This window comes from Fusarium flagelliforme (assembly GCF_020744385.1).
Source record: "Fusarium flagelliforme strain FIESC 12 MPI-CAGE-AA-0113 chromosome Unknown B0J16scaffold_2, whole genome shotgun sequence".
Taxonomy (NCBI): domain Eukaryota; kingdom Fungi; phylum Ascomycota; class Sordariomycetes; order Hypocreales; family Nectriaceae; genus Fusarium; species Fusarium flagelliforme.
In genome coordinates, this window is record NW_025763504.1 from 5,212,614 (window position 1) to 5,234,719 (window position 22,106).

General features: G+C 50.0%; 6 protein-coding genes across 6 annotated transcripts; 3 read left to right on the top strand and 3 right to left on the bottom strand.

Annotated features, from left to right (window-relative positions):
- The first annotated feature begins 32 nt into the window (after positions 1 to 32).
- Positions 33 to 2,400, top strand: B0J16DRAFT_335252 (uncharacterized protein). Its single transcript, XM_046127051.1, has one exon. It carries the CDS (start codon positions 73 to 75, stop codon positions 2,305 to 2,307), a length of 2,235 nt encoding a protein of 744 aa, XP_045987347.1. The 5' UTR covers positions 33 to 72; the 3' UTR covers positions 2,308 to 2,400.
- B0J16DRAFT_335253 (uncharacterized protein) lies at positions 2,401 to 3,780 on the bottom strand. The gene has a single exon (XM_046127052.1). The coding sequence runs from the start codon at positions 3,534 to 3,536 to the stop codon at positions 2,538 to 2,540; it is 999 nt and encodes a 332-aa protein (XP_045987348.1). The 5' UTR covers positions 3,537 to 3,780; the 3' UTR covers positions 2,401 to 2,537.
- Positions 3,781 to 4,194: 414 nt separating this feature from the next.
- On the top strand, positions 4,195 to 6,964 carry B0J16DRAFT_78916 (magnesium transporter NIPA-domain-containing protein). Its single transcript, XM_046134478.1, has 2 exons — positions 4,195 to 5,271; positions 5,324 to 6,964. Exons 1-2 carry the CDS (start codon positions 4,392 to 4,394, stop codon positions 6,592 to 6,594), a joined length of 2,151 nt encoding a protein of 716 aa, XP_045987349.1. The 5' UTR covers positions 4,195 to 4,391; the 3' UTR covers positions 6,595 to 6,964.
- A 1,833-nt stretch (positions 6,965 to 8,797) lies between these two features.
- B0J16DRAFT_335256 (uncharacterized protein) lies at positions 8,798 to 9,427 on the bottom strand. Its single transcript, XM_046127053.1, has one exon. The coding sequence runs from the start codon at positions 9,343 to 9,345 to the stop codon at positions 8,866 to 8,868; it is 480 nt and encodes a 159-aa protein (XP_045987350.1). The 5' UTR covers positions 9,346 to 9,427; the 3' UTR covers positions 8,798 to 8,865.
- A 4,544-nt stretch (positions 9,428 to 13,971) lies between these two features.
- On the top strand, positions 13,972 to 17,117 carry B0J16DRAFT_335261 (uncharacterized protein). The gene has a single exon (XM_046127054.1). It carries the CDS (start codon positions 14,278 to 14,280, stop codon positions 16,705 to 16,707), a length of 2,430 nt encoding a protein of 809 aa, XP_045987351.1. The 5' UTR covers positions 13,972 to 14,277; the 3' UTR covers positions 16,708 to 17,117.
- Positions 17,118 to 18,123: 1,006 nt separating this feature from the next.
- On the bottom strand, positions 18,124 to 20,743 carry B0J16DRAFT_335264 (uncharacterized protein). Its single transcript, XM_046127055.1, has 3 exons — positions 20,420 to 20,743; positions 18,356 to 19,882; positions 18,124 to 18,146 (listed from the first exon to the last, which is right to left on the bottom strand). The coding sequence occupies exons 1-2, from the start codon at positions 20,477 to 20,479 to the stop codon at positions 18,443 to 18,445; spliced, it is 1,500 nt and encodes a 499-aa protein (XP_045987352.1). The 5' UTR covers positions 20,480 to 20,743; the 3' UTR covers positions 18,124 to 18,146; positions 18,356 to 18,442.
- Positions 20,744 to 22,106: the final 1,363 nt, after the last annotated feature.

Below are 22,106 nucleotides of genomic sequence, written 5' to 3' on the forward strand. Positions count from 1 at the left end.
TTGGTCGCAAAGTACAGTAGTCGTTTACCATTGAGCATCTCAATTTTTTTGCACATTTACTTGCACGACAAAATGGGTACATCAAATAACGACCGGAAGCGTCCTCACACCGAAGCTGAGGATATCGACCCTGCTTCCTTCGAAGACCGCGACAATGGCGCAGTGAAATCTACAAAGAGAGCTCGAGTCGAGGAACGTCGATCGCTCTTTGTTCGCTCGCTCCCCCCCGGTGCCACGAGCGAAAGCCTTACCGATTTCTTCTCTGAGCATTACCCAGTCAAACATGCCACTGTGGTTGTTGACCAGAAGACTAAGGAATCGAGAGGTTACGGTTTCGTAACTTTCGCCGACGCTGAAGATGCGGTGGAGGCAAAGAAGGCTTTGAACAACCAAGAGTGGAATGGTCGTCGCATCCGTCTCGATGTTGCCGAACCAAGACAGAGGAACAACACGACCGGCGAGTTGCCTGCTCACAAGATTCGCAAGGAGGAGATTCAAAGACCAAACAAGTTGATTGTGCGCAACCTGCCTTGGAGTATCAAGAAATCGGAGCAGTTGGAGCACCTGTTCCGAAGCTTCGGAAAGGTCAAATTTGCCGATCTGCCTCAAGACAAAGGCAAGCTCAAGGGATTCGGATTCGTCACTCTCAGAGGAAGGCCAAATGCAGAACGCGCACTGGAGGCCATCAATGGCAAGGAGATTGACGGCAGAACACTGGCAGTTGACTGGGCTGTCGATAAGGACACCTGGGAGAAACAACAGCCAGAGGAGGAGAACAAGAAGCAGAAGAAGGGAAGCAAGAAGCAAGAAGATGTGGAGGAGGAGGACGATGATCCGACATCATCAGAAGGGAGTGACGATGAGGATGATGAGCAAGAGGGCGGTGCTGAGGTCAACCGAGATGACCAACTGGACGCCGACCTGAAAAACTTTTTCAAGAACCACATGGAGAATCTTGAAGATGAGGAAGACGAAGACGACGAAGACGAGGATGAAGACGATGACGAGGAGCTTGAAAAGGAGATTGAGGCTCTAGCGCCCAAGAAGACGACAGACAACACTTCAACTGTCTTTGTGCGCAACCTACCATTCACGACCACAGATGAACAGCTCAAGGACTTTTTTGGCCATTTCGGCAAGGTTCGATATGCCAGAGTGGTCATGGACAAAGTCACTGAGAAGCCAGCTGGCACCGGCTTTGTCTGCTTTTTTGACGTCGACGACGCCAAAAGCTGCATCAAAGGCGCCCCGCGCCCTCAAGCACCTGCTACCGCCGCCAACAAGAACTCCATCCTTCAAGACGAGAGTGCTGATCCTGATGGAAAGTACACTCTTGATGGCCGACTTCTTTCGGTCGCGCAAGCAGTCAACAAACAGGAAGCCACCAATCTCGCAGATAGCTCCCTCGCCAAGCGCAACGAAAAGGATAAGCGTAAGCTTTTCCTGCTGAACGAGGGTGCTATTGACAAAAGTTCACCCCTCTTTAATCTCCTTACAGAACCAGAGATTCGAATGCGACAGGCCAGTTCTGCTCAACGTAAGAAGCTCGTCCAAGGCAACCCTAGTCTACACTTGAGTTTGACCCGACTGGCTCTCCGCAACATCCCTCGCAACATGGACTCGAAGGATCTCAAGGAGCTCGCACGAAAGGCTGTCGTTGAATTCGCCAAGGACGTCAGGGCCGGACGCCGACAACCACTCTCAAAGGAGGAGAACGCTCGAGACGGAAAGGACGCTAAGGAGAAAGAGCATGAGCGTAAGGCTAAGGGCAAAGGTATCATTCGACAAGCGAAGATCGTTTTCGAGAGTGGACAGGGACAAAAGATGCAGGAAAAGGACGGTGGCAAGAGCCGTGGCTACGGTTTCATCGAATACACTTCTCATCATTGGGCGTTGATGGGACTTCGATATCTCAACGGTCTCCAGCTTCAGAACGAGACCGGCAAGAAGCAGCGACTAGTTGTTGAATTTGCCATTGAGAATGCCCAGGTTGTTCAGCGACGACGTGCCAACGAGGAGAGGTCTCGGCAACTGAACCCAGAGCATAATAAGGCTGCCAAGTCTGAAGCTCAGTCGAAGACCAACGCCCAATACACGAAGGACAACAAAAAACGGGGGCACAAGGGCGACAAGGGCGACAAGGGCGGAAAGGACCGAAGGCCTGGAAAACCTGGAAGGGATGCGGGTGGCAAGCAGCCAGAAGAGGGTGGTCGAAAGCCTGAGACAGACGCTGAGATGAAGCACAGGTTGATTGCCCGGACAAGAGTCATGCGTAAGAAGAAGGCTTTGGGCCGGGGAAAGAAATAAGTGCTAGCATTTTGATACCTATCCAAAAGTGTTTACTGTAAACATTCCACTATTCGGGATGTGTGACCAAAGATATCGCAGGCTGTTTCTGTTCACGGGAAATTCTTCTTATTTGAGACCTGGCTAAGCGTTACCTGTTTCGTACTTAATATTACATGCTACAAAATATACATCATTGAGGGGAAACTCAGTCTTTGAATGACCTATTCGCGTCATATCTTTGACTTTTTTTACTTCCAAAACCAACCTTTGTTGGTCTCGAGACTCCCATTCACCTTCAAGCCGAGTTCTCGTTCGTCCTTGCCTTGCTCTTCGATTCGACCGGTCTCGTTGTCCTTCGGGGCTGGTCGAACCGTATAGTGGCTATGGCTTCCAACCTCGTCGCCATTCTCATCCAGCGTCTTGACCAGTGTTTTAGTATGCAGGTAGCCGAACCGATCCACATATTCATCCTTTGTAACAACCTGCTTCTCGTCATCTGCAGGTTTTTGCAACTGTCTATGCTCTTTGCTCAAGGGCGCGGCGGGATCCTCGTTGATAAACTTGACAAAAGAATCCCATGCGGATTGCCCGTTAGCAAAAGAGGATTGGATGGCAGAGAATAGATCGTCAAAATGTTCAGCTTCCCGTCGGGTATTTCGATTCTCGTGTAATTCATCGCGAAGGAGCTCAGTATCATGATGAGTTTGACCATTTTGGTCTGAGTCAACCCTCTTTTCATTTCGTTGCTGGCTACCCATCACAACGTCTCGCTTATTTTGGTCATGTTGCCCATGGAAGCTCGACGGGTCCTCATCCTCGCCTTCGCCCACTGCGGCTCGCCATACTGCTTGAGCGCTGCGATCGAGTTCTTGGTGGAAGCGTTCCCAGTTCTTTTCCGTAATAGACTTCATCAACCTGGTAGGGGTGGATTCTTCCAAGAGACCCTGCGATCTCAGTCTGCGTAGCCAGAAGTAGGCCGGCTCACCGGTTGGGAACATGGATCGCAAGAGCTTTCGCTGTTCATATCTGGATCTAATATCTGGAAGCGGTTGCCCTTGAGAAACGGCAAGGAGGTCTTCAAATGCATCTTCAAATGTGAAGATAGAAGTGTCTAAGTCGGATGGCGCATCATTTGGTTTAGGCGGGGGTATATCGCGAAGGGCCAGTGGTGAATAAGAGGAGTAGGCAATAGCTGCCATGCCTTGTTCAGATGGCCAATCGAAGCCAAGATCCAAAGGTGCCAACATGGTGGATATGGATGTAGATAGGTCTTGTGAGTTGTATGCAGTCGTGGCTAAATGAAGTTAGACGCCAATCGTTTACTGTTCGCAACCCGGTTTCCGTGATCAGATCATTCGCGAGGTGGCACCGCTGAAGGTTCACCTATTGTACGTCCACGTGGGCTGTGCTTTGATTAAATAGATGGAAGGGCGAGTGGTTTAGAAGAAAGTGCCAGAACTTTTAATGCTAGGTTCGCTGTGATTCCAGAACGTGAACTGAATACCATGTGACATTTTAACTAGAAGCTCCCATCTTGGTTATGACGGAAGGGTCTGGTGGGGCAGTCCAAACTACAAGTTCATTGGCTGAAATGGTCTGGTCAAAGACGTTAGGCAGATGTGGCTGGAGAAGTCTCAGGGTCCATCTTTCTGCCTCGGGTGTCGACATGCGAGATGACATCCATAGAATGGAGCTCGCCAAGAACATCACTCACTAACTCTCTACCTATCTGAGTACCTACCTTGTCGCTTTTACCGCAGCAACTCTTCTTTGAGACATTATTCTTCTGAGTCGTTATGACTCGCTCCTAAATATCACCATAATCGCTATCTTGTTTTCGCTCCCACCCCGTCAGCGACGGCTGGCCATGTTCTGTTACACGCAGTTTTGTAAAGATAATTCGCTACCCCCATGATACTATCGATTCTCTCCACTACGACGCCAATAACGCATTGTCCGTCCAAGCTTGGTCATCTTATCGCCCGTCGCCAGTGACCGACCCTCCGGCTTTCCCGACGACCTCTAATTTTACGACTGATTCCCGATTTGTTGTCGCCACGAATACTCTCAACAGCTATCTATTACAGCTCGCGCGCCTGACGATGCGGCAGGCTGACGTCGAGCCGCCATGGCCTTCGATGGTGATCGATTCCTCGGTGCAAAGTAACTCTAGCAACTCCTCCCATCATGGCGATTCCGGAAAACCCGGCGATAAGATACAGGAATGGTCTTCCCTCATTGGCATTGTCACAGCCATTGTAGGCAACATACTGATCGCTCTTGCGCTCAATGTCCAAAGATACGCTCACATTCGGCTGCATAAACAACGAAGCAGGAATAGAAGGAGAGCCAAGGAAGCTATGAAACACGCCCAAGTTGGAGACCATGGAGGTTCATATGGTACCATCGGCGGCGATAGTCATGGAAATGGATATCAAAATGGCCACGGGACAAGCGCAGATGAGCAAAACCATGCCAACGAGAGCCGTGAAACAGATCCTTTAACCGGGTCCTTCCATTCTGCAGCGTCTGAAAGCTCCAGCAGCAAGCAAGACGAAGACGAGACGTCATCTTCGTATCTCAAATCCCCTTACTGGTGGCTTGGTCAAGTCCTCATCACACTCGGAGAGATGGGCAACTTTCTAGCATACGGGTTTGCCCCCGCTTCGATCGTCTCTCCGCTTGGTGTTGTTGCACTGATATCAAACTGCATTATTGCGCCAGCCATGTTTCATGAAAAGTTTCGTCATCGCGATTTCTGGGGTGTGGTTATTGCCGTGGGTGGTGTCGTTACTGTTGTTCTAAGTGCAAAGCAAGAGGAGACCAAACTGAACCCTCATGATGTATGGGATGCCATCACTACATTAGCTTTCGAGATTTACCTGGCAGTGACGATCTTCCTCATTGTGTGCCTTATGTGGGCAAGTCCTAGGTATGGGAAGCGCACGATTCTCATTGACCTAGGACTGGTCGGCTTGTTTGGTACGTGACGAGATATGGGAACGAGGGCGAAAATACTGACAATCAGGTATAGGTGGTTACACTGCTCTTGCAACCAAGGGTGTCTCTTCGATGTTGTCTTCCACCTTGTGGCGTGCTTTTACAACTCCTGTTACATATGTCCTCGTCGTGATTCTTCTTGGAACGGCTGTCATGCAGATTCGTTATGTCAACAAAGCACTGCAACGATTCGACTCAACTCAGGTTATTCCGATTCAGTTCGTTATGTTTACGCTTTGTGTGATCATAGGCAGCGCCGTGCTCTATCGCGACTTTGAACGCACAAACGCTGAACAGGCGACAAAGTTTGTTGGAGGTTGTTTACTTACCTTTTTTGGTGTCTTTCTCATTACTAGCGGACGTGAGCAGAGCCATGATGATGACGAGGTTCTGTCAGAAGCCGGTGATTTTGAGGACACCATTGGTCTTGCAAACCAGGATGGCAACACTGCAACAACATATCAAGATGGTCAGGGATTTTCTACTCCCAAGTCGCAGTCACGGCGGTCTAGTCATCTGTCGAATTTCAATCACTCTGATGCACATAGAGCTTTACTGTCCGCTGTCACACCGCAGCACGAAAACAACATGCCATCGGCCAAGGCTATGAGTTCACAAAGGTCTCCGGGTCAAGAGACACTGGCTTCTGGCTTTCCTTGGGATGACTTTGGAGGGCCTTCAACACCACCGGGAAGAGGCGTTAGGGCGTACTCCACTGATTCGGTGCTTGCTGGACCGGGTGCTGCGTCCGCAGCAGCGTTTTCTTCTCACCCTACGACGCCACTGAGAGAACATATGGCGAGTGACGGGTCGCTTCTCCCACGTACACTGGCTAGCCCTACTAAGCCCAGCGGTTCTGGGAACCGATCTAGAACTTTCATCTCTCCGTCTCCCCTCTCGTCGACAGTCACGGCTGTGGTCAAGGATGCATTTCTGCGGGCATCCGACGACCCTCGTATGCGCCAGTCTTCAATGCGTCGCATACGTTCCACCATACGTGCTGGACTGTTCTTTAACGAAGACGGTGAGAACACAGATGCCGGGAGCAACATCCAATCAAATATATTGCCTACGGGCTCAGCGGTTCCAGCGTCAGTGGAAAACCTCCCAAGCACAGTAGAGGAAGAGGAAGGTTCCACTGCGGAGGCCGACCAGACGCGTCGAAGATCACGGAGTGTTAGCGATACACTAGGCGATTTTTTTGGCGTCAGGCGCAAGAAGCGCTATGACAGCTATTTTGCGGGCGATGTTGAAGACGGGACAGTGGGAGGAGCTACCCCCGGTCACGATCGTGTAGATCTTTAGGAAGGGCGCCGGGAAGTATGATAATGCATCATGCATCTAATAGTCATGTGTATTCAGGTTGCGGCGTTGGCTAGCATTCTGCACTCGTTGCTGGTACCAGAATCATTTCATCATCCTGGCTTCTAGCGTTGGCGTTTGGGACTTGGAGTAGGAAAGCTATGGGATAGGATAAGCTTGGTTTATGGGTACGACATATTCAACAACATCTTATTGCTTCATGTTCAGGTCTCAGTGATTGCTTGTTGACCCAGCTTAGTGCTTCATATATGGATGGGAATAAGGGGATTCCATATCTTTGATGGCATTCATGGCGGGTCTTGTCTTAAGCTTTGTGGTCAATCGTGAAATATGTATCCGTATGCTACTTTTCTTCAACTTTATGGCGTCGGTTGTACAGCGGTCGGAGGGCTAGTCCTGAAACGAAACAGTCGGATGTTGTTCTTGTCGATCGTGATGAAGATGTGAACAAGTGCCGTAATTGGTTGGAACGGTTGGGTTCGCTTCCGCGTTGCACTGACATCCCATACATCCATCCATTCATCATTAGACTCACTGTAGCATCCTTTCTTACCCTGCTTCAGCTTCGCTTCAGGGCTTTAAGACGGTACCGGAGCTTAATGCCTAAAAGACAAATACTCGACGTATCTATGCATATTGCTGTAACGTATTTTAATACACAACTGACGTATAGGTATAATCGGTTGCCTTTGGTATAGGCTGTGTGACTTCAGGTATGACAAATGGTGTCACTAAAAGTGTCTCAATTCGCAACCGTCATTGTTGAGTTACCAAGCCCCGAGAAAGCAAAGCCCCCTTTCACATTTAGGCTGGCAGGGAAGCCGTTGTATTCTCCGAGGCTATTTCACCCTCATACGGATAGGATCTGCCGTCGTTGCCATGGCCCTGGACCAATAAGCCCATGTCAAAAGCTAGTGTTTCTGAGCTTGTGAACCATGAGGTTCGAACGGCAAGCTCCGCACCCAATGTGTCTCTGTCATGCCAGGATTGATAAATAACGACCAGTAGGTAAAACTCAATTAGGTAGGCTCCATGTGGGCTGAGCTGAGGTTTGCAATTGAATTGAAGCAGGGAGAGCCAACTGACAAGCATAGGCTATCGAGAAGAATGATTGTTCATTTACCGACAGGTAGGTAGCGTTGATGCCATGCAACATGGCCAGTTAGAGCGGCCAGATGTCAAGGCCCAGATCCATGGCTTTTGAAGAACGAGGGTCAGGGAAAAAGGCCAAATCCCTGACCTTGACTTTTGACAGACGGCGCCCATTTTGAGTTCAGGAACTGCTGAGCTAAAGCTCTTGACGTGTGCACGGTTTTAGCCAGAAAGAAATTCTGCCATGGCCAGTAGCTTGACAAGATCGTCCACCTTGCAGAAGGATGACCGAGATGCATTGCAGCGACTTGAAAAAGACGGCAATTGCAGCGACAAACAGAATCAAGACAAACAATGAGGCCGAAACCCCCAGGGACGGAAGACGAGAAATGGTTCCCCGGCGCTAAAGCTCCAGCATGGAAGTGAAGTGACAGGCCCATTTAGCGGCGGGAAGGAAGGCCCAGAGGGCCGAGGAGGCGACGGACAGGCAACAAGCCAGGCCATGGAGCAGCATTGCTTGCCCTAGACCTAGACTGCAAGGGTCTGGAGAGGCTCAACATCCGAAGAAGCATCCATTTGCATCGCATCCATCCAGACATTGGCACCCTGACCGAGTGGACGATTGTCCCCGCAAAGAGAGGGACAGTAGAGATCGGTTGCACTGTTCCGTACGGTACAATCCAGCCCAATGCGAACGCGCCAAGGTACGCCGATTGAGGATAATGCTTGTTTCCCTTATTTGGCGAGGCTTCCTGCTGTGCTGTCCCACCCGCTTACACGTACACACATCGTATCGACGTTGATAGTGTGAAGCCTCGGTAAGAGGGTATCGATGAGCCGCTTTTCCTTTGAGCGTGCTCGTACCTAGGTACGACTGTAGGTAATAGCCGTTGTCGTAGCCGTAGCCTACTAACGTCTTACAGCTGCAAGTTGCAGCCCCGAGAGTTCACACGCATGTGTATGGCAAACTACCTGGGATAGTCAGTCACACCGACTTACTTTGCAGTTCTGTCCAGGGTACGCATGAAATTCGGGGTTGTACAATCCGTGGTCGCATATGTATGTATGTATGTGTAGCTGACATATCGAAAAAGAAAAAAGGCCAGAACAGAAAAGATCAGTCTGTCCCGGTGCTGTGCCTCGAGCCTAACTGACCGACAGCTAGCCCTGCAGGCTATACATACATACCCGTTGATGATGTATGCTGGTGTGCGGTACAGTCGAGTGACTAGCAGTGTTGTGCTTGAAACCCGAGCCCAAGTTTGTGGGTGACCGTTGCGAAGGAGGACAGGGCAGGGGAAGGGATCCGCAATGTTGGGTTCGCGGTTCCGTTCCATGCATAGCAAGTACGTACAAAGTGACTGCCCTACAGTACAGTATTGACAGGGAATGTCTCGATGCGATGCGATGCGATGCCGTAAAAGCCACTGACTGCGCACGCGTCCAGACAGGGATCGGATACTGTTGCAAAGAGACTGGTTTCCGATGTCCGTTGAACCTTGAACTTGAGGCCCAGCATGCACCGATTGGCTGCTTTACTAGACGTCCAGATACTGTACCGATGGATAGGGTAGGCCTAGCTAGAATGGAGCGAATCGCATTCAGTCGTGTAAACAAGCAAAGAGTTAAGCGAGCAAGCATTGCCTATTTCGGTCATTCATGAGAGAATGGCGATGATACTGTATATGGGATTAGAAAAGAAAAGAGCAGAGCAGAAACATGCGTTACGGTGACTACGTAGTCTACCCAGGGGACATGTTCCTTCGTAAGCATGTCTCCCCATCAGTAGATATCCAATTTACGACCCATCAACTACTGTATCTGTAGGTGCATACAGAAGCTCGTACGTACACTGAGAAGCCATTAACCAATTGGGGTAGGTAAAGAGGATCAGCAAAAAACCTCACGCAATCTCCCCCGCGCTGCAGATTTTAAAATGCTTCAATCCCTCCCATGTCCCCGGTCAATAACCGTACCAGGTCAGATGTGTGAGATGGCCAAAACAGTAAAGCTCCCGTCTGTCTGTGAGCGAATTCGACAATCTCACCAGAGATCATTGGATCGACCTGCCTCGTTGGGCAAGGTACTGGAATGACTTGATGATCCCAGAGATTCCTTGATACTGACAGTATGCAGTACTGTACTGTGCCGGACGGGCAGTCATCGGCTAAGTAAGGTACAGCACTACACAGTACAGTGCCGTAGATAAATTGCTCATTGCTGAACTGTCTTGGTTTATAAGTTACGTATTGTGTAAGTGGCGTTGGTCTGCCCTGATCATCCTAGACTAATGCAGGTCAACATGTAATCCCAAGAAACCAATGACGAAGATCAATACTAAAATCATGGTTGGTTAGGTAGGTACACGGGCTGCGATGGCGTACGTTAGTACTGTAAGTAGATTGCAATTCAACGGTACTATCGAGTCGATAAGTATTTAGAACACTACCAATTCAATCCATTATCATTTCTATCCAGCCACTAGGGTACTGTGGTAATTGCCAACCTAATGAAGACTCAGTTGCAACATTTTAAATTGGGACATGGTAAGGACTTTTACTGTACTGTCCGATAGAGACCAAGGTCAACAAAGATGCCGACCGCGTAAACAGACCATAGATATATCCCCATACGGGTACAACAAGATCCATTGAATCGATCCAGGTTATACCCGGTATCAATTATCGTACGGGCAACTTATCTGCGATAGAAAGCGGAGGGAACTCAAGGGTAAGCCTGTACCAGAGCCAGCTGGAGAGGGAAGGTACACAGACCAACATCCATTACCACGTTTTTGACATGATCCAATTCAAAAATGATTTTCACCTGCATCAGAATCATCTACATGCTCAATCTCTGACAGAAGTCAACTTGGCAGAGACCCCTGAATAACATAACTGAGCACAATCACGCTCGAGCAAAGATGAAACAAGATCGCAACGACGGTACAATGGAAGCTTCTATTTCGGCTTCTGGCGCCACCTGGCGTTCTGCTTAGCACCCTCCAACAGTCGCACGTCCAGCCTTAGCGTCTCGGAATGTCAAGCCCTCAGGGCAGCTCTGCCCAACTGGCTGTGGAGCTCCGACCTGGCCAGGGCGCAGGGGTAAGACACCTGTTCCTGAATCCTCCAAGCAAGAGCTTATCGTGACACAGGACATCATTCTTCTACTGCACTGCACGTACTTGTGCACGACTCGAACAAGAGCAACCAGAGCTCAACCGAAACACCACCTGATGTATTATGTTACACGCACGTTTTTGCCGACCTGAGCGCCTTCTTGGTAGGGCCGGCATTTCCACAGTACCCCTGACCGCCAACCTCAAAGAGCAACAAATCCCGGTACTGGCACTACTGCACCTCGTCGTTGCAGGAGCTGGGACCTTTCACCAAATACCTCGACTTCCCAAGCATGGGGTACAAAAAATAAACAAGCCAAGAGCTCATCCAGACACCCACAAGCTGGCTATCTAATTTCGTTTCTTGCATTCTCACAAGTCGAGTTTCTAAACACCCCGAACGCTCTATCAGAAACTCCGTTGTTGACCCTCCCAAACTGGAACAGTGACTTGTCTGTCATTGGAGAACCAACAGGCCCGCGGTAATACCCCGAACAAGATACACCGCGTCTGTTTCGTCGCATCGGTATCAAGCTTTTTTCTTCAGTCACATATTCGCTCATCCGGCTGTCCTCCGCGTCACCCACGAGGCGATCTTTCTCTCCCAACCCGGATTTTTGGGGGCTCAATGCCTCGTAAAGTCCACTACGCACGCGTCGTCCCACATCTGTAAGCCCGTCCCAGAACAGCGGGTCAGAACACAACTGAGCAACTATTCACAGAGTTTCTTTTCCTATGTTTCTTTTGTCGTGGTTATCGTTGTGTCAGGCGTTGGTCCGTTCTGTGTGCAAGCAGAAGCTCGAGCTCAACGCCCAGGCTGGTTGCTACGCCATCAATGTACCGCAACAGAGCCAGTAGGTAGCATGACCCCAAACCCAAACCCAGTTAGCTTCTGAAGCTAGGTGTGTTCTTGTCCCCTTCTAACTTTTTGCTCTCTTGGGTCTAGTGGAAATGTCTTCACAAGTAAAAAAGAGAAAGAAAAAAACCATCCTTACACACACCGGCGCCCAGAGATAAGTTAATGGGTGTTTTACCATGCTTCTAAAAAAGAAAGGGCGAATGAATACTCGACCCCATCAAGTTCTATTTCAGTCTCAGCCAGCACTTGGAGTATGACCAGCAATTTCCGCATATCAATAGCTTCTTTTATACTCGAGCGGTTGAGTTAATTATTTGTTGATTGTCACGAAAAGCAAACATCCAAGCTGAAGAGAGGCTGCTCCCAATGACGATATACTGCAATACCCATTTGGCGAAGGATGCCTTGACCAGCACACTCCAGGGCTGATTGTGATAGCCGTGTTTGAGCTATGTCTTTAGTTAGACCACCTACAAAGCCGCTGATGTTCCTCAAAACGATGCAACAGCGCGAAGTTCCCCTTGAGCTAGGAGAAGATGAAGCAATCTGCAGAAATGGTCATTGCTTAGACTTGACCACGGGCTGTCTCATCGTCGCCGTCCCCGACGCTAAAACGAACCACAGGATATTTTGTGGGCTTCGAGAGCATGCAACGCCGGACGCGTTTCTCTACTGATGACCCGCAAAAAGGGTCTTGTACTAGCGCCTTCTAATGCGTTGTACTCAATGGCAGCTGCAAGCTCGCTCAGTTCAATGAAGCTACCGAAGCAGAAGGGATGGTACCGTTCGTATCGACTAATTACGCACCTTTGTTCTCCAGATCAAGAGGCCTCAGAACCGAGCAGCTGGCTAAAAGCACGGAGACGGCACAGGATAATCAGGACGAAGAGGCCATCAAAGCACGACTGGGGAAGCACAAGCGATTGCGTCCCGAAGCATTTATACGGAAGTGCAGCGGGGGGTTACGGTTGGTTTGGGAAGATCCTTGCAGCTTCATCTTTCACTTGTCTCCCATCCGTTGCATTGTCTTTTGAGTACTCAGTGCGTAATTTCAAACTTTCATTACGTCTGTCCTATTAATATAAATGATCGAAAGCCTTGGCTGCGCTCTGGTCACGGTCATTTCTTCAGGGTCTGGACACCGAATTGGTTAGACCAAGAATCATAAATACCGGTCTTTATTACTGCTCGCGACGTCAATGATCGAGGTACAGTCCACGATGTGGGTTTGTTTATCACCCTAACCAGACCGAGTGGCTATGACTTCGTTCCTGCAGCTACTAACTGAGAGGAGAGCCAACAGGGTACATGCTTGGTAGTTTCCCAGCATCACAGCGAGGCCAGTAGGCAGAGTGTAGCCTGTCATTCTTGTATCACACGTCTCATAACATTTTACCACCAAGTCTTGAAAATAGAAACGGTTATTAGAACAGACGATAACGAAACGAAACACGCCTGTCGATCATATTGGCGGCTGTCATCGATACTCTTTCGTCCATCGTCTTGTTTGTTTGTATTCCAGACGCATCGTGGCTGACAACTGATAACTTACAGAGTACTGGTGTCAAGCTGCGTGCGTGCTATCGTTTAGCCCTATTGCGGATGCCTTTGCTCTGTTACCGTCGCTGGAGAGGTATTGTGGAATCAAATATGCAGTGCCGGACAATACTGCATGGTAACGATCCTTTGCATTGAGCATGAGAATGAGTATGGAGCGTGAAGCCTCCCTTGCTTTTCGTTGCTTCTGCAAGTGAAAATTCTGTTCACATCACGATGGCTGGCCTCTTGTTGTTTTTCTTCTGTTGTTTCGAGTGGAATGAAGGAAGCCTGTGTGGCCTCTTGTTGTCTCAACCTGACATGTTCGTTACCAGGACGCTGATGGTCAAACAAGTCGCGCCCACTTGGTTTCCGAGCGCAATAGTCAAGGTGTCCCCAATCGCACCACCACGGACCTCATGTCGCCCTACAAACCAGTTGAGCATCGTCTGAGTCTGAGGTTACGGACAGGCAGGGGAGCTGCACAGTACGCATTGCGGTACCAACACTCAACTCTGCCTGATCGAAACATCCCTGCACAGCACAACTGGGCCTTGCAGCGAAGGAAAACCCCCCAGATTCCCGGGGCCTGTGTCCGTCGAGACGGGCCAGGGACAACCCACAGCAACCCACCCATAGCCCTGTCGAGGGTCCCCCCTTACCACCGCCCTAGTCCTCCTTAGCCCCAGTTCCTAGGGCCTTCCTAGTCTTTGGGGAGGGTACAACTTGCCTTGCCCCAAGATTGCATCAATCTCTCACTCCCAAGCAATCTTATATGTACATTGTCTTGCTGCCATTCGTGTCGTTATTTCTATCTCGTCTTGTCCCCCATTGACTTAACTTGTCCCGCCCCTCGTTTCAATATATGCTTGAAACCTTGGGTATCTGTCTCTCATTAGGTTTCATCTCACTTACTTCATTCCTTATTGACTTTCGACGTATCAACAATACATATAACACCAACAACAAATCGGGAAATAGGTCACTCTTAGTAGCCAGACATCGCTTACATACAGGGCAAGCTTCAACGTTGCCCTCCTTTCGGAGGCATTGAATCATCATGTGGGCCGCAACGATGCCTTATTATTCGGAATACCAGTCAGACCGTTCAAGGCGCGATACTCAAGCAAAATTGAGCCCGCAGGCTAATGTCGGCACTGATATGACAAGCTACTACGATGTTTCTCCCCCAACCTCACACTCACCTCTCGATCTGGACGAATATCTAGTACCAGCTGTCGACGGTCCTCCATCTCCCGAAAGAATACGCCAGTTGAGCAAGCAGATGAAACATGCGTCTCATCTCAACCGCGGCCAACGCACTGCATCCACTGGGTCGTCTACGTTTGTGAATACTGAGCGCGGATGGGAGCAGGGGTTCGAGAACATGAGCATCACTCGGCACTCATCTCAACGATCTACAACAACTAGTGGCAGTTCTTCTCGAGACCGACCTGACAGCGTCCAGGTATTAGGCAAGAACATATTTCACCGCCGTGCAAAGTCGAGCAAGTCGAGTCGCGCAAGACGTGAAAGCAGTGCTCAAAGCTCAGCAGCAAGCTCACTATATTCCACCGAAGTGAGCAGCGAAACCTCCTTGGCCACTTTCAAAGACTCCATCATGCCGACCATCTTCGCTCGCCGGAAGTCTTCCCGAGACGACGCCGCTCTTCAGAAGAAGCTTCAAATTTCTGGACCTTTCAACTTCCAACATGTGACTCATACTCCTCGCGATCAAATCGCTAATTCAGCCTCACGTGCTCCCACACATGAGTTGCGCCTGCCCAACTTCTCTGCTTCTACTGAACACGTCCCCGATCCTCAGGTATCACCTCGTAGTTCAAGAGCCTCTGTCTTTCCACGACGTTACATCAAGCAAGCCAGATCTCAGGAGCAGCTTCGCACCAGCCCACCTCGGCCAGTTAGACCCCCAAGATCACCGCCAGCTGAGGCGCTGCACTCACCTACCTTGGGCGCTCCTATGCCTCCCCCGAGGAGTTCAAGCCGACAGCCAAGAGATGGTGACGCACTTGCGATGACAGGCCGGGACCGTCCTCTAACAAGTGGTGGCTTCCGACACCCTCAGCCTTTTAGCCCCAATGACCCTGTCGAGCGATCTTCAACAGTCAACCCTGGGTATGGCATTGCACTGGACCGAGAGCCAGCGGACGACCATCGCTTCTCGCATGCCATCACTACTCCTGACGATGCGGCCTGGCCACTTCCTGCCGCTATGAACTATGAGCCACCGTTGCCAGATGTACCCGAGGAGGAGGAGATGGGACGCTCGCCGAAAAGCGCCGCCAGTACGAAGTCGTCGCTTCGTGCTAGCCAATCGGTCCCTCTGCTGAGGGGACCCCAGTCTTCGGATAACGCTGCTACCCAACGTAGTGCTGGACATTACAAGGGCAATGCAGTTCACATCCACTCCATTAGGGAGAGTTGGGAGGATGATATTGATTACTGTTACGAACATGAGGCCGACGCCAACTTCGATTACGAATGGGAAAGGCCATCCGTGGACACTTCACGAGAGGTTGCCCCTGGATTTCAACTGGATTTGTTCGATGACGATGAGCTGAGGGAGTTGCCGACCGTCGGCACAGCCGAGTCGTCTCCCGGTATGCTTTCCGCATCCCGTTTTGATATGCCAGCTCTAAGCTCAGCTAGTCACGCTTCACCCGAGAGCACCTTCGAGACCGCTTCTCCACACACAGGAATGGGGATTGCAGTGACCAACAACTTCTCATTCCCCCGCGGAGAAAAAGGTCGCCGTCCTAAGCTCAACCATTCCCGAAGCGACTCTCGCGCCTCTAGCTTCAAGGAGTCATACGGCTTTACCTTGTCGCCCTCGCTACTTATTCCTGGCGACTATCACCAGCAGATGCTTCTCAATGAAGCTGAGAAGCAGAGCTATTCGGGTGAGGATGATGTGATTCGTGGTATCGTCGCCCATGACCATCCTTACGAAAACACCAGCAATGCTGCCAGCCACAACTCTCTCCACATGTCCCACCAACGCGCGAGCACCTCCACCACTGCTACAAACTCTACTACACTCTCCGACTCTACTGGAGAGCGCCATGTTTCTACCAACTCTACCTGGACCAACCTCACTCGGCTCACAAGCAGCACTTCACTGAACAAGTGGGTCGAGCAAAACGATGGGGTCCGTGAATCTCTAATTATCAAGTCTCACAATGATAGCGATGAGGAAGACACCACCCCTCCCTCATCCACCGAGAAGGACACAGTCCCTGAGCTTACACCGTTCCCCTCCGTGCCTGTTGGCAAGAGGGCCCACCACAAGAGCCATGCAAGCGAGTCCGTTGTTCGGGATGATGCCCCCATCAACAAGGCGGTCGAAGCCACCAAGACCCGACGCCCTCGCGCCAGGACTACAAGTCTCAGCACCCAGGCACCTCCTCCTGTTGGGCAGTATGCCCTGTTCCCCCGTGCATATGCTAAGGGCAATGGCGATCGTATTTAAAGAAACCCTTCTATCTACATTTTCCCACATGTCATCCTTGATCTCAAACCTGAGAGCTCCATCTCCTTACTATCTTCCCCTCTTCTATATATATCCCTTCTGCATGCGTGCTCCGAATTGCTTCACCACATACACAACACATTTCCCTTTTTTAGCTCACCATCGCATGGTCGCATTTCTTTTGTATGGGTTTGAACATGGCCACGAATGGCATTTCTTCTTGGGTTTTGAGCCCATGGTCTGGCTTCTAGGCTTTGACCTTCTGCCTCAATCGGGTTCTTGACGGCGCAATTATAGTTCTGCAGAAAGCAGTCCGGGGCATTGGAGCGGTACTCAAAAGCTAGACAAAGCATTGGGTGTTCTTACTTTTTTTTTTTTTTTCTTTTTTTTTTTTTTTCTCTTTCGTTTTTGTTACATCGGCAAGCGGGTTGGCCAACCGTGGAAACTTGGCCTACACCGGGAACAAACTGGATAGGATGTCCAGTAATGATGAGTGATGGATTTATGAACTTTTAGACAAAATCAGCGACAAAGCAGCAAGCTATTCTGTACAATATAAGGCATCATGCATGGCCTACTTACAACTCTGCAAAGGGCGCTACAATTGAGACATTTACTATTGTATATCTATACCACAATGACCCCAAAACTTCGAAGACAAATTCAACAGAAAATTCTTATGTCCTAAAACCGTCTGATTGCTCTGTCCATGTATCGTGATTATGTGGCGTCACGCTCGTGTTTTGACATGTGTGATGTGCTAAGTTATAAAGCTTAGGGCCCGAAGGTATGAACATACCACACGCAACGCCACCACCTCATGTAAAGTAAATATCAGAGGTCTGATCCTTGTATTAGTGTCTAGATCATAGCTCGATAACTATGTCAACCTAATAAGACAAGGTTTGTGTATTTTATCACGTAGCAATGTTGTATAAATTTCAAACCGCAACCAGAGAGGGATCTCTATTATGCTAAGATGAATGAATAAGGATGTTCTTTCGAAGACAAAACCGTGCAGCCTGCGCCAAAACATATCGTCTATTATGATCCCTAAATCCTTGCAGCATTTCCTCTTTCCTTTCCATTGTGCGCTGTGAGATCCCAACGATAAAGAGTAAAATTTCCTAAGTGGATGCAGCGAGAGTAGAAGCAAACACACATATATAAACACAAAGTGCAAGGTGATGCCCGCACAGTCCAGCTTGACTAATGAGCTCATACCCCTTTTGGTGTTGAGGCTTTCTATAGTATGAGTCATGAGATGAAGAAAAGACGTGAGTGAAGAAGTGTTAAGGAGGGTATGTATGAAGACATGCATGTATGCCTAGGTGGAGCCACAAGAGAATGACGAAGCAAGAACGGATGAAGATGAGACGGGCATGTGTGTGAAAGAGACAGTTACTTTTTAGCCTCAGTACTGTCCGTATAGTCGTAGACTGTGAAAGCCATGAGTCAAAACATGAAATGCATATGAGCTGGTTGCGGATAATGTTGCATGACAATGGTATCCCTTTCCGATATATCCCCATGACATAACTTTGATTTGCAAACAAAGGAAGTATACCAAGAGAGAATCAAAACAGACTGGTGAAGGGAATGAGTTGGTTGAGAAATACAAACTTAGAAATTGGAAATAGAAGCCCACATTTGAAAGAACAGTGCCATGAGCAGTCTTGTTCATTGAAACTTGTGCTGCATCCAACCATTGTAATCCCAGATTTCGTTCTGCACTCTAGCTTTCACTCTGATCCTGATCGCCTGTCTCCATCTCTTTCTTGATCACTCCCGATTCGATAGAACTCTCCTGGCCAGATGGGCATGACCCGCTTTCGGACTCAGATCCTTTGAGTTTTCGTAAATTGCCATGAAGCTCAAAATTCTCGAGTTCTAGTTGGTCTCTTTCACGTTCCAGTGCTTGAATATGCTTGCGAGCCATTTCAAGCACCTCGCCCTTACTGACTCGGCGGTCAGGATCGTTGGCCTGGTCAGATTCATTGTCTTCGTTTCCGTTCCCACCTCCATTATCGCCATGGCGTATTTGATCGGGCAAAGCATTCAAAAGAGACTCAAACTGGGCGTTGAGCCGGTTTCGATATTGCTTCTCAACAAGGTTATGTGAGGCTCGGGTTCGACGATCTTCGGGTGTATCGTTAGGCTTATCTCGACTATTCTTGGAGGTTCGAGAGGCACTGCGGAGCTTGCTTTGTCGGCTGGAAGCCGTCGAGGCTGCCGAAGTCATGGAAGCGGATTTGGAACCGATACTAGCACGGCTGTGTTGAGAGGCAGAACTCGGACTAGCAGCATCAGAAACCGAAGGTGCAGTGCCGCCCGTGCTGTTACTTCTTGCTCCCTGGGAAGCATCAGATAACTTGCGAGGTTCCTTCTTCTGTCGTCTCGTTCGAGCGGACTTTCGTGAACGGGAAACGGGGGTCAAGTTGTTGTCGCCTGCGGACTCGTTTATCTCAGCCCAAGGGTTGCTCGAGACATGATGCGAGGGGGTCCGCGCTTTTGGAGTGCTTGCATCATGACCCAGAGAATCATCCCATTGAGTTGAGGCAGCTGCATTGAAGTGGGCACTATTCGGATGTATGCTCGATGGTGAGACTATGCTGTGACCATAGTTGAACGGGTTTGGATTTGTAGGCCCGTGTGCCAGATGGTTCGGGTGGCCGACCACATTTATATGTCCTGGAACCTCAAAATCAAACTGATTCGCGTTTAGCTGCAAATTTGGAGGAACGTGGTACATGTTCCAATCCAATGACATGGGGCCTGAGGAGGCAGGTGGGAGATGACTTGCAAACCCAGTTGGTGGCAGGCCCGCTGAACTCTGTGCCGAATGAGCTCCGGGCCTATGAATTTCATGTCCATGTCCATGCTCGTGCTCGTGCTCGTGCTCGCGGGAGAGACGTAATGCATGAGATGGCGGGTGTAAGTTGAGGTCAAGATCAAGGTTGAGGTGAGCTCGTGACTGAGCACGTGACGACTCAGGTACCGTTCCTGATACCGGCAGTTGGATTCCGAGTACCGGTAAAGCTGTCGGGTGATTCGCGTGGTGGTGGGTCTCGATCTCGGTCGTTTCTGGCCGCGGCGGCGCTTCGCGGCTGGTACGATTCGGCGACGAAATGGGCTGTTGTGGTGGGAAATGGCCGGGTGGCGCCGGCGCTATCATCTGCTCCAACGGAAACGCCAAACGTTAGATTCGATCGCTTCAATTCAATTTAGTGCATCTCATCTCATCTCATTCCATCTCCATTCTCAACCCCGAGATTGCTGTTCTTTCTCGCTGTTTTTCGCTTCTCGCCGGTCGCTGCGCCTCGATCTTGGTCGCCTCTCAGCTGCCGTTTGGCCACCACTTGTTCTATCAGAGGAACATTCGCGAAATCGACTCCATCTGGACCGAACGTTTGTTTTTTCTGTGGTGCCATGGCATGTCGCGACAAGGCTCAAGCTGCGCCGTTCTCCGGGCGAGACGGGGTCAGAGCAGAAATAGAATCCAGTGGAATCGAGATTCAGCCACTGGCCTGATGCGGGTGGTGTTGACATGTCTCAGTTGCTTTGCAGAACCGAACCATCCATACCATGCCATTGAGCATTGACCCCGACAGAACATTCTCGGACTAGCGATACTTACCACTTCGCATTGAGTTTGGGTCGCAAAAGGGGACATCACAACTTCTCCCCCAATCACCCATCACAATCAACGTACCTCTGGCTCTTCTATGAGAAAGTCATAGAATGACTGGTCCCCGGCATGATCCCCCGCCATAGTAGGGATGCGGGCTGGAGGCTGCCGTAAGATTTGGGGGTGTCGGTCGTCTCTTGGGTGTTCGTTCAGCTCCCAAGTTAAGTCCCTGGAGCTGCGGGTCGAGTGTCGATTGGGTCTGCCGCTGGTAGCAACTTTTCGTTTCTTGAGGATGAGAATCTGGACGATAATGAGTGGAAGAGTGACTGAGCTTCACTCTGTGAATGTCTTGATAAACAATTTCTGCTGGGCCACTCGGGCTGGGCCTGCGGCCGGCACCGCGCTTCACCACCAAAGTTGGTGATTTAAGGGACCTGAAGTGCTTATACAACAATTTGAAGCCGCAGATTTCGACGTCACCAGAGACTACTCGATAGTTCCAACGCCACCGCACCGATGCTCAGGCAAATGACAGTCTCGACAATCGATGGCCCTATTCCCGTCAAGGAGGGGCTATCCTGTGCGGGAGTCTCGTGCTCCCGCCAAACACAAGATAAATGTCACCCCACCGAAGAGATTTCTCGGCACCACGAGACAATCGGTCAACTCTCAAGTGATGGATCGAATGTCTTTAACTGCCCTTGCTTCTTTCTCACACGATGAGCGAATGAGTGGCCGTGTCCAAGTTCCCACTCACGGCAATCGATGACCCTCTAGGCTCTCACTGCCGCTTCGCAGGACCTGTTGCGAATCATTGTTAACGTCAGGCACATGCTGGGTTGGGTGATCTTTCTCGGCTCGTTCCATCTTTACTCACAACTTCTTTTTCAGCCGCACAATCCAGTGCTCAGCCTTCGCAATGGTCTCGGTCTTTCCGTGTATCTCGGCCAGAGACCCCTTTTCTTCTCTTCTCCCGTCTGCTGCCCCGTCCCCTTACGCTATAAGAGTCGAGTCGCCAGTCACGGGGACATCCAATGTTGTCCCAAGGCCTGAATAGATTGTGGTACGAGGCCCTTGATGACTACACTCTGGCGTGTTCACGTATTTGCTCTTAGCATCGGATGTGATGAGTCTGGCTTTGTTAAAAATAACATAGGGCAAACTGAGGGTGTTGTGTCAAAGCAAGACAAGCTTCTTGTCCTTTCCCCACGTGAACTATCAGGCTTCCAATAGGAGGATGTGGCTGATTTGTATCCGTGGCCGTGGGAAAGCCAATGCTGGGTGATTATGGAGGAGCCATGTGTGGACTCAAGTCGAAGCCCTGATTGTGCTTGAAATGACTCGACTATCGATGGCCAGCGCCCCCGCCTTTACCGCCTAAAAGGGAACGTAAGGACAACTTCTGTCAAGCTCGAGCTGGAATTGGGCTTGGGAAGTAGGTGGACTCCCTTAGGAGGGGGAGGACACAGGAAACCGAGACCGGGACTGGGATTAGGCCCGGGACGGCAACGGGGACTGCAAGTGGTACTTTGTGGCATTCGTTTTCTTGTAGAGTGATCGGCATATCAAGGCCTTGTCCGTTCAGCCTTTATTGGACATCTTTGCTTGACAAGCCCTATTGCTCACATGTCAAACTCGGAAAGGCGCATATAGATGTATGAACTTCCCTGCCGGCACGTTACCCCGAGTCTTGTCTGGCGCGATGCTGCATCATATTACAGTGAGCCATCCGATCTTATCATCTAGCTCAGGCTACATATGCCACTCCACG